General features: G+C 35.8%; 1 protein-coding gene across 4 annotated transcripts in view; it reads left to right on the top strand.

Moving 5' to 3' along the window:
- The window catches only part of Ttd14 (TRPL translocation defect 14), a 106,144-nt gene extending 91,464 nt beyond the window's left edge, over positions 1 to 14,680 (top strand). For all 4 annotated transcript variants that reach the window (XM_089087195.1, XM_089087198.1, XM_089087194.1 and 1 more), the window contains 3 exons: positions 5,339 to 5,546; positions 9,008 to 9,189; positions 14,419 to 14,680. In XM_089087195.1, coding sequence (XP_088943321.1) covers positions 5,339 to 5,546; positions 9,008 to 9,189; positions 14,419 to 14,516 — 488 coding nt within the window. In that variant the 3' untranslated portion in view covers positions 14,517 to 14,680. The remainder of the gene's footprint in view (positions 1 to 5,338; positions 5,547 to 9,007; positions 9,190 to 14,418) is intronic.
- Positions 14,681 to 15,249: the final 569 nt, after the last annotated feature.

The following is a 15,249-nucleotide window of genomic DNA, read 5'->3' as shown; positions in this document are numbered from 1 at the left end:
ATTTAGGTTAAGTATGAATTTGAATTTTACTTCTATTGCTTTAAGTTTCGAGAGATTTTCTGTTCTAACGTTCTAAGTCATTCCTATGACCGTTTCTTACGTATGATTAGGTTTGATGTGAGTTTAGTTTCAATAAAATTAAATTTCGGGTTAAATTTTAAGGTTTTTTAAATAATGTTTGAAGTTATTTGGTAATTTGTTTGATAGTTCTGTTTTTAATATTACAGTAATACTGCTTTTGTGTTGTGCGAAACTTTAATGTTTTCAAGTCTGGAAAGATTGACCCTCATGTACGAAAAAAAACCTCTGTCTGTAGTTGACACCCCCCCCCCTCCTGAATCAAAATCATGGCGAAAGCATTGAATTTACCTTGTACATCTATTTCTAAAATAAAGATAAAGGCTTTTTATTGAAATTTTTTTCTGTTATCATTTTATTCTTTAAAACTTATTCGAAGTTTTTTTTTCTTTCAATAAATTTAAATGAATTTGATTTATAAAATAACCTATTTGATTTATATAATTAATAATTTAATTTGTAAAATAAATTTAATAAATTTCGGTAAACTTAAAGCTTTGCGGCTCTTGCCAAGTCTTCGGCGCAGAAAACGGTGAGACTAGGTGACTCCAGGTTGACCTATCGCTTGCCAGACTCGTGACTTATTAATAAAAGTGATGGCTCACTTATCCTTTGGTCGAGTTTCAGTCGAGATCGATTATATTCCTTAATATGGGCTGTAAAATAACATCTTCTGGGAAAATTTTTTCCCTGGATAATTATTCCACCCAAAGATATATTCTACAGAGCTGTATACCCACAGATTTATTTTTGTAGTAAAGTTTTCGGGAAAACACTGGTGTTAAATTTGTTCATATTACGCACTTTGTTCCGGGTGTATCATGCGATTTTGCGACTTGCACCAAAATGTGCAAGTCGCACCAAAATGTGAATTTGCAAATTGTAAAAATGGCGTGACTTGCACCAGCTGTAACTTGCACCAAAAGGACAATACCCTTGATTGATTTGGTCAGTTTCAGACCCATCTATTCACTCAGCCTGAATTATGATGTTTCTTAGACTTCTCTTTGTAGAATGATCCTAAGTTCCTTAAAAAAATAGAAAAGTCTGGTAAGAAAATAAATAGAAAAGGGGGAAAGCAGGAAAATGATTTTAAGAGGAAAACAGGGGAGGGGGAAAGGAAACTTCTTTAAAAAATGGAAAAGTTCACCTCTTTTGGGAGAGTTACAGCATAACTTTTAATCAGAAAGAAAAATTGCAGAACAAATTTCAAAATTTCAATTTGCTGAATCCCAACTATAGAATGGTATTGAAATTGTTGTTTTATTTCAAAACATCAATTAGTGATAGTTCTATAAACGAGAATTTTGGATTATATATGAGTTTCTCGTTGGATTGACCGTCTCTGGACTTTGATTTCCTTACAATTCAAACTAGTTTCAATAAGTGTTAATTTAAGCCTAATCTCAGTGTGCAGGTTGGCAACCCTGCTTCCAACTGCAAATACACCATTTACACCTATATAAGCCAATTGGATCATTTACACTTTACTGAAAATAAGCTACGGGCAATTACGAATATATGCACTGCCCTGTAATGAACTTTCCGCAGAATAACTGGAAAGAAGGAATACAAGACGACATTATTATTCAAAAGACAATAGACTTTTTGATTGTGGTGTAATTTCTAATGCGAAAAATTAACTTTGGGCGAAGGTTGCGCTTAACGATAATTTCCCACGACGAATAGGCGCGAATGTTTTTACAAATAATGTAGAGGATATTTTTGACCTTAGCAAAAATTTGGACTACGAGGATGTATCGACTCTCATTTGTATTATGAAGTCCCCCACCGAGTTTCCCATTCTACCCGCTGTGGCTTACTCCATTCTTTCTACAAAGGTCTCTCCCTCTCCCCACCTCTCTCTCCCCCCTCTTTCTCTCTCCCCCTCTCTCTCTCTCAGCTTTTTGTTTCCGTCATGTTATTTTTCGGACGAGCATTTTCTAGCTATAAGACTCAGCAAAACTGTTCTAATTAATACATATATGCCTCATGATGAGAATAAGATGACTTCTCCAAAGGATGTGCAAGTTTAAAAACTCTCCTCCATAGAATAAGCAAGGAGGGTTGCGAATTAATGTTAAGAAGTCTAAGTCGTTAAGACTGAGAATAAGTGAAAGTGAAGAGGTGATGTTGGGTAACGAGAAGATCGATCAAGTGGACAGCTTCACTTACCTAGGTAGTGTTATTGGTGAAGACGGTGGGTGCAGTGAACGTGTTAAAAGTAGAACAGCGAAGGCCCAGGATGGGTTTTTCTCAGTTGAAAAAAGTTTGGAAGTGTAGGCAGATAAATCTGGGAACCAAGATTAGAATATTGGAAGCTACAGTGATGACAATGGTCAAGTATTTGTTCAGAACCGGGGGTGCTCCGAAAGACGGAGGAGAATTTTCATGAAGTTTCCCAGAGAAATTGTCGTCGGATTGTTTTGGGCTTCAATCCCGCTCTCTCGGGCTATAATGAGGGAAAGGTTGAAATGGTTAGGACACGTTCTGCGAATGAAGGTGACAGATTGACAAAAATCATCCTTGTCGACCAACCATCCAGGATCAACTGAAAAGCAGGTCGTCTCCGAATGGGGTGGAGGATGTCGTAAGGAAAGATTAAAGAGGAATTGGAACTTTGGATTGAATTGAAGTTATCAAGTATTTTGCAGTAGGTTGCATCAAGACATGGTTAATCATAGGCAGCGCAGTAGCGCTGCCTAAGTAAAGAACAATGTGGGCACAATGTGTTTTTTTTCTCCATCCGGGCACTTCGTATCAAAGGAATTGTCGTAAAAAGTTCGAAATGGACTCATTCGATTGAAAATGGGAGTTGCTACTGCCCTTTTTAAAAGTCGAGAGTTATTGGAGGGCAATTAGCCCCCCCCCCCACGCCCATCATTCCCCCAAACACATCCAATTAAAATGTTGAAATAGCGATTTTGTTAACCGTAGTTGATTTCCAGAGAGAAAATTTATCTTTGAGGAGGTGAATTATCCACAACCCTCAGGGCAATGGTTTTAAGTTTTGTCCTGACGGCATATAAGAACAATATTAGCACAATGTACTATTTATTATTTTTTTGCTTTTGAGCAGGGCACTTCATATGGAAGGAGTCGTCGTAGAAACTTCAAAAGGGGCTCATTCGATTGAAAATTGAGAGTTCTATTGCCCTTTTTAATAGTCGAAAGTGATTGGAGGGCAACTAGCCAACTCCCCACGACCATCATTCCCCCAAACACATCCAATCAAAAGTTTAAGGTAGCCATTTTGTTCAGCGTAGTTGATTTCCAGATAGAAAATAGGTTTTTGAGGAGGAAACACCTCCACAACCCTCAGGGCAAGGGTTTTAAGTTATGCCCTGGGGGGCATATAAGGTTTTTATGTAAGGTGTTGTCGTAGAAACTTCAAAACAAGCTCATTCGATTGGAAATTCGAAGGGCTAGTACCCTTTTTCACAGTCGAAAGTGATTGGAGGGCAACTGCCCCCCCCAACGCCCATTATTCTCCCAAACACATCCAATCAAAATTTTGAGATAGCCATTTTGTTCAGCGTAGTTGATTTCCACATAGAAAATATGTTTTTGAGGAGGACACTCCCCCACAACCCTCAGGACAAGGGTTTTAAGTTATGCCCTGGGGACATATAAGGTTTTTACAGAAGGCGTTGTCGTAGAAACATCAAAAAAGGCTCATTCGATTAGAAATTCAAAGGGCTAGTGCCCTTTTTAATAGTCGAAAGTGATTGGAGGGCAACTAGCCCCTCGCCCATCATTTCCTCAAACACATCCAATCCAAGTTTTGAGACAGCCCTTTTGTTCAGCTTAGTTGATTTCCAAATAGAAAGTATGTTTTTGAGGAGGACACTGCCCCACAACTCTCGTGGTTAGTGTATAAAATTATGCCCAGAGGGCATATAAAAACGATGTTGCCAAAATGTACTATTTATTATTTTTTTTTTCATTTAGAGTAGAGCACTTTATATGGAAAATTTTTACAGAAGGTGCCACAATGAATGTGCATTGTCAGTTTAATATACATATACTGAAATTTAGTAATTAAGATGTTAATATTATTTTATTTATTAAAGTTGTAAAAGTAAAACATTTATATTTTTTCAGTAAAGTGCAAATTATGTTCTGGCCTTGGGAAGGCATAGGGGTTCTGCGCCCAACTTATGTTAATTTCTGCTCGTTTTGAGTTTGACTTGGTTAATTATTGTAATTTCTGTTCGATTTGTGTTTCATTTATTTATCGATGCTGATTTGTGGTAGTTTCATGCTTGGTAGATTTTTTTATTTTATTTTTGCTCATTTTTTGTTAAATAGAATTCTTTACTTTTCTTTGAAAAACTTATTTTGTGCAAAAAGTTTTTAAAATTAATTGTAGAAAGAGACAAGCCAAGACAGATAGTCCAAGTAATTGAGAGGCAAATGTTTAAATGGCTGAGGCACGGGTAAATGGCGGGAGTAACACTATACTACATAATTCAACGGAAAAGAAAATATTTACAGAAGCTGCCCACAAAGTAAGTTATAATAAATAAAAAGATATAATAAATAAAAATAAAAAATACTCAGGATAATAGGACACCGCGTTCAACTCACAACCCCCACTCCAAATCAAATATTGATAAACGTCAGCACCGGCAACGATGATTTCATATTAATATTTATGTTTAATAATTATGAATTAGATATAGTTTTAAATTATTTTAGAAAGCGAAATACGAGAATATCGCGAATCCTTGTAACTTTCATAAATGTTCCAAAACTTTATTTTTGAATTTTTTGGAGAAAATCTAGATCCTTAAGTATGAATTCTAGGGCAAGGCAATTTTGCTGAATGTCTTCTTAAACTGTACGTATTCTAACAAAAGAAATTAGCAAAATATTAATAGAATCAAGCGCCAATGGTTAATTCAAGGTTTTTAAAGCAAATGGTTAAATAAAGAGCAGTCTTTAATTTAATGGTTAAAAATGAGGCAATGAACAGGAAGGACCAAATCAACTGGCAATACTCTCAAAAATAGTATAAGCACTCTTCGTTGGGGATTTATCAGGGATTGGGGAAGAAGGAGTGCTTTTAATGTGCAAAGGGCATCAGAATGAACTACGATTCGTCAGTGCCGTACAAGTAGATATCCAAGCTCCTTGGTGCCCTATATCGTTAATGTGTTTAATAATTTACCCTTTTTATGTTTTCTATCGATTGTAAAAAAAGCATAATTTAAGCGTTCATTTCCTATCTAAATAAATGAATAAAGTTATTTTGTAGGACATTGGAGTTATACTTACACAGTCCGTCGACCCAAAATCAATGGGCAACAAGTTGAAGTGAAAACCCAGGTCACTCAGCGTGACTATAACCTCCTTTTGGGGCAAAAAGATGACAAACATTTCACGATAAACAAAACGCGCCGTTGTTTTCTGTATAATAATCAGTATTTCCAGTTGGATATTTACAGAGAACCATGTCATCCGAGGTATGTTTTATTTTAATGTTTTCTTTTTTGGTTTTACTTTTGGAGCTTCTACCATCCGGGGGGTCTGCACGCTAGATTTGAAACTCTGTGTCCCCAAGGGCAAGTGTTTGAGTCCTGGTATCACTGACTATTTGGTTTGGGACAGGGGCCAGCGGTGTGACTCTATCAGCTGAGCCACAGTCGACCCAGCTCAAAATGGGTATCCGGAGAAATCTGGGGAGAAAACACAGGAAGCATCGGGGAACTTGCCCCCAACTACGGATTGCCACTATCGACTGAAAGCACAGAATCAGGAGATGGGTACCTGCGCTATGCAGACCGTTGATCAGCATACGAAAAAAAAAGTTTTTGTTTCTATGTGTTACATGGTTGGATGGCAAAAAATTTATAATGATGTTTTGGAAAAGAATATGTGATCTTTTTTGTATTTATTTATTGAGTTGTTTGTCTTTTTTATTAATTGTTTTTATTTTATTATTTTTTTAGAGTTATTGTTGCTTGGAAATTATGACATTATATAGCTCTATTGAGTGTTTTTCACAAATGTTTTATTTCTCGATACGTGGTTTCACCCTCCAACTCCTTATCATTATGCCTTAGATTTAAATAATCATAGTAAATAATCGCATCTCAGACATGGCCGTATTCCTGACACGACTCTGATCTATTTGTAATAAAGCTAACATTGGTTTTACGAGCGTGTTGTCAATATTGACATGCTTATATTTTCACGTGTATTTTGACAATATGGACATGGTACGATTTACGGTGGTTTAGTCTGAAATGGGTGCTAAATCATTTAAGTTTTGGTCAAAATCTAAGGGGAGGGCGCGATTGTTGCCCCCCCCCCCCTCGTTTGATGGCCCTGATTGTTTTACGTTACTTCTTTGACCCATCTTTAAAAATGAAAATATCAAAGAATATTTGACTTTATTCAAGTTTTGAATCTACTGTTTATTCCTATTAGATTTTTGTGTGTTTTGATCGATTGAAAATAGTTCAGCTAAAGGCCAAGCCTTTTTTATTCTTTATATTTCTAATTTATTTTTTATATTCTCCTGTTTGTTTATCATTATATTTTTTTCTGAGTTTTTTTGTCCTTAATAATAATTAATTTCCATGAAATCTGCTGATAGGAGCTAGGCTATTGGTGCTCCCCCACCCCCCTCGGGCGTAGTGTTTTGAAATAGGGCTTGTCTGCCTCTTTTTCCCAATTTGATTCTTCATTGGTAATGTCCGAGTGTCCACCATTATCCCACCCGCCTATCCAAAGAGTTCAACTTCAAGCTCCAAGCTCGTTTGGACAGGCAGTACTCGTTCATCAAAAGAGATGGGAGGGTCTCCCGCCAGCCATCAGTGACAAGCAGCACCTAATCCTCAGAGCCAGTACTAGCAAAATAACTTCTTTCTCCTACCCCAGATTGCTCCTCAAAGGATCTTTTCTTACGCCATGGTTGGTGCTTTATATGTTCAGGGGATTGACCCCTTGGCATGATTTTGGCAGCCTTTACGGACTTCAGCCCATCCAACATGGCAGCATATTCTCAAAATACCCTATCTGATGATAAGGGTGATCAGTGATTGGACGGTGACTAAAATTAGCAGTTTTAAGCCCATATTTGTGCCTATTACTCTCAGAGACATCGTGAGAAGGCGGTCATCACTACCATCCTTACTGTCCCTTATCCTCGTCACTTTTACATAACTTCCATTCTCGAATACGTTAGTTAGTGTTATATGGAGGGCCACGCCCCCTCCTGATTTTTTGAGGGGCCCAATTTTCAACTCTGAAACTCTTAGTTTACTCTTCTTTTTCCATTTTTTGCTGTTTTCGATTTATTCCTGAAAAGCCAAAAACCAAGTCATTAGAAAACAGCAAATTGAAGACACTCAAAGATTTGCAGCGAGGTCACCCATTTGAAGAATAAATCCTTTGGCATGGTTTCGTCAGATCCGGCGTGTCACATTATACAGTCTCCACTTATTAATGCACCCGGTCAGCCTGTAAAGCCATTTGCAACATCCGGGAAAAGGGGGTATCCAGACTAGGGTCTTGAGTGTGGTTTCTCATTTTGTGTTTAGTGTACTGCATACTTTAGCGTCTTATTTTTCTAAATATGGTACACATTTCATACCACGCGTTATAGGGTCTGAGCAAATACGTCACAAGCTCAGTTCAGTTGCTGCCTGGCAAAAAACAGGTTTTTCCATAGGCATACCGTGGTATGTATATCAGAATCACGCATGCGCGAAGGTAGAGTACGAATCCTGTGTGGTTTTAAATGTGTTTCACTTTTTTTTTTTTTTAATGGAGAGTATAGCCTTTATCGATACTGTATATTCTCTCTACTGTGATTTAGTGTCTTATTACTTTCGTCGAATAAGGAACCGTGCTTTCATGTGTACATCAGTTGCCTATAAAATGCTATTGTCTTAGGACATCGTAATAGCCGCTATAGTACGGAAACAGAGAAAATGCGAAGAGAGTTCTACGAGGTTTTCGAAAGAGTGGTAAATGAGTTTGAAAAGCGTTTTTCTGTTCATCTGCCAGTACTATAAGCCACACGATGCTTTAACCCTAAATCCGAAGACTTCATGAGCACAGATTTACTTCTAAAGATCCCGACATACTTCAATAAAGCTGGTATCGATGTTATAGAGCTGAAGAGTCAAGCTTTGATAGCTCGTGCATATGTGTCGCTTCTTTCACAGAAACCGGCAAACGCTTTAGATCTTTTTGAAAGCCTAGGAGGATTGAAAGAATCCTCCTAAAAATTGCACTTCCTCAAAAATTGCAATATTGATACAAAATTTTATCAATATTTGTCAAACGATCGTAGGATTAAAACTAATAAGTAATCATAAAAATTTTTGATTATTTATTAAATTATATTTAACTTCCTGAAATTTGTTTTGTAAAGACCAATTGTCAAACGATCATTGGATTAAAACTAATAAGTAACCATAAAAAATTCAGATTATTTATTAAATTATATTTAACTTCCTGAAATTTGTTTTGTAAAGACTAAATGTTCTGAATAAGCTCGCTTTTTACAGGTAACATTCACAAAAGCCTTTTTCGTTGAAAATGAAGACAGACGGGCACCAACTTGTCGGTTACCAAAAATAAAGAGTTTTTTTTTGTCTGTAGGAAGGGCACATCCATGACTTTTGTTGGGGTGGGAGGGGATATAATATTTTTCTAATGTATCGGAAATTGTTTTGTCACAGTTTTATGAGTCAGGCAAAATTTGGGGGAAAGAAGTTCAAACCCTACCACCCTAGATAAGCCCTTGGGTAGTCATCTGGGATAATTGGGAAATGACGCGTATTTTGTCTAAAGCTAATTAGTAAAAACTGTTTTAGTGATACCGCATTTGTGTATAATGTGTTTTCTATTCATAATTTATATATTTATTCATGTATATTTATATATATATTTATGGTTTATATGTTTAAAGATGTAAAGGGCTACTTCTTCTTGAGACCTACACAACAATAGAGGGCAAACAACTGATGAAGAGGCTGCCTGAATTTTTGGACATTGTTGAAGACGTAACCGACAATCCTAAGTACTCGATGTATAATTTATCTCTCAAAGAAGAATGGGAGATCACCAAGCATTTTTGCCATAAGCTTGAAGGTAATTGTTATTTAACCTAAAACTGGTATATTAAATTTGTGGGCTGTAAGTGGCCTGCCTAGAATTTACCGTTCATAGACTCAGTTGACCAAGTCCATGAAGGAAATTGGCGAAATAATTCGAAAGAAGATTCATTGTTGATTCTAATTTTTATGCGCCAATCTTTTCCTGAAAAAAATTAGTGTTTTTTTTCTTTTTCTCAAATATTTTTATTCACGGATATAAAAAAAAATTGACGAATATTTATAATATCTCTTCCTGATAATATCCCTTCCTGAGAAGGGATTTCTCAGGAGACAATTTATCAGTTTATCCCTCAAAAAGGATTACAAAAAAAATCCCTCTATGAGGTAAAAGGACGATTTTTGTTTAACCTTGAGTTACCTAAAGCAGGTGTGTCAAGTGTGGGGACTGCAAGTGACCTCCCTGTAATTGTTCTGCTTATAGGCAAATGTGACCAAGTCCATAAAACAAAGTATGGAAATAAACCTGAAAGAATATCTATTATTGGTTCTAATTTTTGCGCGTTAACCATTTGGTGAAAAATGTATTTTTTCACTCTTCCCACTTAACGTACACTCTGAAAAATCGATAGTCCGTTTGTGTTGATATTGTCTCTTTCAAAGTACGTCTTAGATGTAGTACACTTATTGATGAATAATGATTTTTCTTCTTTTTCTTCTCAAAATGAGCCATGACATATAAAATTTTGTCTTAATTTTTTTTTTATTCCTGATGATAGCTAATTACTAGGGAATGTAATCTAAATTTACCTGTTAATAGCGCTGGTATCAAAACTGTATCCAGGGGGGTTAGGGGGTTTGACTCCCCCCATTCCCCTCGAAATGTTCGTCTGACTCGTAAAACTTAACAAAAATGGATATAAACAAATTTTTTATGCGTTTTTTGAGATTTTTTGGGTATACCCCCCCTCCCGAAAAAAAACCTTGTGTAACCCCCCCCCCCCGTGCCAAAAAAAATCCTGGATACGGCCCTGGCTAGTATTGTTAATTCCAACCTCCTATAAAAAAGAGAGTATAGGCCGGATTTTACAAATTTCTGCAATATTTGCCGTTAACCTGTATTGATATTAAAGTGTAAAAATAAGATAAATAGCAAAAAACAAGTGAAAATATTGCCTCTTGTTTTTTTTTATTCTATGATTCTAACACTTTATTTTAAAAATGATAGCGCTGTCTATTGAATCGTTGATAATTTAAAAAATGGTTTAAAAAAATTATCGCATGATTAAACAAAACCAAAAATGTTAGAACTCTATTAGATAGAATACATGTAGTTTTGAATTTCATTACAATTAATATTAAGCGAATACAGTATTTGTACTAAAAATATATGGTTTTTTTTTTTAGAATTATCTAATTTTGGTTACTATGGGCCGTGGTTCGTTCTAGACCCCGGCGCCGCGCCGGCGGATCGACCGAACGCTGCCGACGAGAAGCCCGGTCGACCGCCAATGAAGTGTCACTACGCCACCGGTGCGCCGCCACCGGCCGAGGCGGCGGCGTTCGACTGACTTTAAATGATATTGCGGCAATTCTTTATTGCGTCAACCTCAAAGTCGAAGCTTTTCTTTCTCGTGTGGTTTAGTATTTCGATTTTCCTGATTAGAAATCAAGAAGGGCTTGCACTACCCCGAATTTTCGGGTATTTCCCCGAAAATCTATGCGTTACCCTGAAAAAAAAATTTGGTTCCCCGAAGATCACGCAATCACGGTGCCACTTCTAGCGATTTATCACCAGTGACTTTCCCTGCCAAATATTACTTTGCATACCATAATTCTTCACTACTCTCTTGTTCGTTAATTTTCGTTTCTTTGGTTACTTTGCATAAAAACCAGACAGATGCAATTACAATATGCACAGTTCTTCATATGTTGACAAAAAAAGTATCGTCTTTATGAAATGAGTTTAAATCATTTCGAATGCAGTTTCCCAATTGCTATTTCTTACATCATTCGTAGTCAAAAATTTTATTTTCAAGTTGAATAGAATTATAGAATGTATTCACCACTATACAGCTTCAGCCTTCAGTTGGATTTTGAAATCTATAGCCGACAGATTGTTTCTACAGATGAATTGTAAATTTGCAGAATTTTTTTTTCTTTTGTTGTTTTTAGATAAGATTTGCTTGATGTTTAATATTCAATCGTTGAACGCCTGATAGATTAAAGAAAATACAATCTTCTTTCTGAAAAAAATTACCCCCCCCCCCCCAAAAAAAAAAACTTCTATTGAAACAAAATTTAGCTATAAACTAAGCTATGCACAAGGTTGGGGAATTAAATATTGAAACGGAAGTTACCCCAAAAATATGATTCATAAAAAAAATTGTAAATTATTGCCTATAGGGGGGGGATAGGGGGGTTATCATTTTTAAATGATAATACCTCATTTTTTTATTGAAAGCAGGGATGCCAAAAAGTTAATTATTTTTTTTTCATTTAAAGTGGAGACAGAAGAAAATGATATCAAATTCTCTGGGAAACCATTGAAATATTTTGATAGACCAGGGCCCCCCTTTAGGACTTGTTCATTGTCTTGGGTATTTTGCGGTTTCTCATAGGCTACTCGCTTAATTTGGCTTTTGTGTGTGATCCCTTTTAATTAGATTCTGTGGATCTTATTGAATGCCACGGCGAATCTATGACTTAGTTTTCCAATAATTTGAGGTATATATGAATAATTTCGACATTTTTGTTGTTTTTTTGTACCCCTTTACTCGTACTCTCAATTTTTTTTTCAAGGAACACTGAGCTGTTTAACGTTATTTTGCGTGTTTGTTTGAACCATGTAGTGACCTAGTTAATTATTAAGTAAATTATTTTTGTGATATAAAGCTGAGACGGTATCCTATCAAGGTGGTATCCAGAGGAGGGCATAGGGAGTTATTATATTTAAGTGATAGTACCTTGATTTTTTTTTTTTTTTATTGAAAGCAGGGATGCCAAAAAGTTGAAAAGTTGACTTAAACGAATTAGTGTGAAGGAAGCGATATCGACATCCCCACCTAACGTTGAACTCGAGTGACAATGGCGCCCTTGGTCCAGTGCCCAAGTTACATTAAAAGGCCAGGTCATAATAAAAGCTTTCAATTTGAGATGTTCAAGGAGGAGTCTTTGACAGTCTTCTAACCTTAGGGTACTAGATGTTGCAACGTTCTTACGTATCTACAGTGTTTTAAAAAATTCGATCACCCCACAAATGATGACCAAGAAAATGCACAAATATAAAAAATGTAACATTTGGAATATTATATCACTTTTTTCAAAGCTTTGAAGAAAAGCAAAAAAGGCTAAATACCCCTAACTACGCTTGAAAGCTATTTTACAAAGAAATTCTTTGGAGATTTCCATGGATATGACCGTAGCAGAAGCTTTGATTCAGGATGGGGATGAAAGAGGATTTTTTGAGTATTTTAACCACAGGTGACTTATTGTTGCGACTTTCTTAAATTTGGTAATTTTGTGAGCATTTGGAAATCAAAGCTTAAACTCAATAACTGACACTAAGTCTCCTAACATTTTGCTTGGATTAAAAGTGACGAACTATGAAGAAAATCTCAACATATTCTTGGAGCTACTTTAGTCTGCATATTATTTAATTTTATTGCATTTAAAACGGATGAGCTTTTTCATTTTTTATCTAAGAAAATAGCTGACACTTCATTTTTCTTCATACCGAATAAACCATTAAATGTTTTTTGTTTCATTGTAATTAAAGTGTTCTCATGTGAAGTGTTCATCATGTATTTTTTAATTTGATAAATTTACTCCTTTTAGATGCAGTTTATAATTTAGCTGATATTAGGTATTTACGATTTTATAATTTGGAATGAATCCCCCCCCCCCAAAAATGAATAATATCCAAAAGAGCAGCCATAAGCAATAAAAAAGCAGTAGTTCAACCTTAGCCTACATTACATATTTTCTATAAAGAAGCCAAAAAAAACTGTTAAATGTATTTTTTTTAAACTACTATTGAAAACCAGTTTTTAATACAAAGAAGGCTTCTTAGGAATCCAAAAGAGCAAAAAAAAAACAATCAATATCAAATTTACCGATTTCAACTGTTTTAAAGGTGACAAAACAGATACAGGCAAAGGGCATTATGAAAAAATTAAGCTTCTAAGTTCAGACTTATATTCAGAGTTTTTATCCAGATAACTGACGAATTTTGTGATACAGTATTTGAGGTTTTGTATGCAGTAATGCTCTATGAAAAAACTACTAATTTTGGTAATTATTTATGTTAAGAATACATAGCTAATAGATACTTCAACTATTATGCAAGGGTTCTGCAACGCCACAGCCATTTCGTTTCTACCAGATTTCTACTTCTCTTCATGAATAACGAAGAAGACCAGTTTCCAGCCAGCGACTTGTGAAGTTTTGAACTCATGAATAGGCTCGAATCTGTTGAAAATTTAAGCTGTAATTTGAGAAATACTTATGAAAACATTAATTTTTGCGGTCAAAATTGATCGCACCGTCGGCGCGCCGCCAACCTCTTACCGGCGGCGTGGAACGGCGCGCTGTTTTTGACCCTGCCGCCGTCGGTCTTTCCTCATCGGCGCGGCGCTGGGGTCTAGTTCGTTCCTTACGAGACGAAATTTGCACTTACATTACAACTTGTCTATATATTACATAGAGGAGAAAACCTTCAGATTTTTCTTAGCGGGAACCTAGTAAAGAATGAATCACTGGGCGCCGGGCAACGGAGTCACTTAACTATGATGTCACACCCAGAAAAGCAACTCTTTAAAAGATGCGTGTTTTATATCATCTTGTATATGAAGATGCAGGTTTTGTCTTTATTTTCTGTGTGTTTTATTTTCATATTATTTTTGTTGCTTATAACAGGCACTAGATATGGTAATTTCCTTTCAAGTGGACCCTAAATCTTTTGGGTTTACTTGAACCTTCCCGAAAGAAACTGTTCTTAAATCTCACCGAAAATTAACGTTCGTAAATACGCAGACGCTATCATGAAATACAAATCGTTTTTCTTTATAGTTTTTTGGGAAGATTTTGGAGAAAATAATTTTCTCTCGGAAAAATTGGAAGAAATTATATTTATTTTTCTGCAGGGTACTTATTTTCTGCTCCTAATCGTGTTTTGTTGTGCCGATTTCATTTTTAATAAAGCGCTAGTTTTCCAGAATTCTACAAATGTAGTCAATTATGCTTTTCATCGCGTCATATTTTTCAGGACCAGTAGATGAACTTGGCAACCCTGTTTTGATAAATGGTGTCAGCAACGTTGTATTAGAGCCTGGACATCTAAACGAAGCTTTGTCGAAAATATAATAGCTGCAGTGGACCACCCTATACCTCTCCTATTTCTATTAAATATAAAATTTATTATGCAAGTGCCATGATTCTCAAAACTCCAGTGTGATGATCTTTATATATAAATAATTTATGGTATTATATTGTAATCAAGTACAAAGCAATAAAAGGCTACATAATTATTTTGTGTTTGTTTAACAGTTTGTGTAATTTCGTCCTTAATGAACGTCATATAATTTCGTTTTGTCCAGAAACGTCGTTTTGCCATTTCGTCATTTTGCTGTTTCCTGTAGACGGCAAATCGTTTACCTGGCAAATCAAGACGGCAAATCAATTATCTTATTGGTGAAGTATCACCAATAAAACTGCTGATGATATGCTGACGTACTAAGCTTATAAGACGTATCTCATGAGCTTGTTTACAGATGTTTGCCATTTTAGGTAAGCTTATTGGTCATATATAATAAAAACCATTCTTGTTTAAAATAATAAATACATAATACGTTTATTATGACGTATTATGCGGCTCGGTGATAATGACACAGTTAAGCTTGAGTTTTGTGGCTCCATGTCAAAAGCCAAGACTATGCAAAATGGTGTTAAACTTGGATATGAATACTTATCTGTGAAAGAATATCTGTCGGCACCTCGGTTCTGTCTCAAATACCGTTCGCCAGACCATAGAGTAGCTAATTGTACAAGTTTGGTTGCGAAGTGTGCACGCTGTGCGGGCCCTCATATTTCCACCAAG

Source organism: Artemia sp. Qi Xiang Cuo, chromosome 3 (assembly GCF_049724085.1).
Source record: "Artemia sp. Qi Xiang Cuo chromosome 3, ASM4972408v1, whole genome shotgun sequence".
Classification (NCBI taxonomy): Eukaryota; Metazoa; Arthropoda; class Branchiopoda; order Anostraca; family Artemiidae; genus Artemia; species Artemia sp. Qi Xiang Cuo.
Note: the sequence above shows the minus strand (reverse complement) of the source record. Positions and strands in the feature narration are given on the sequence as shown.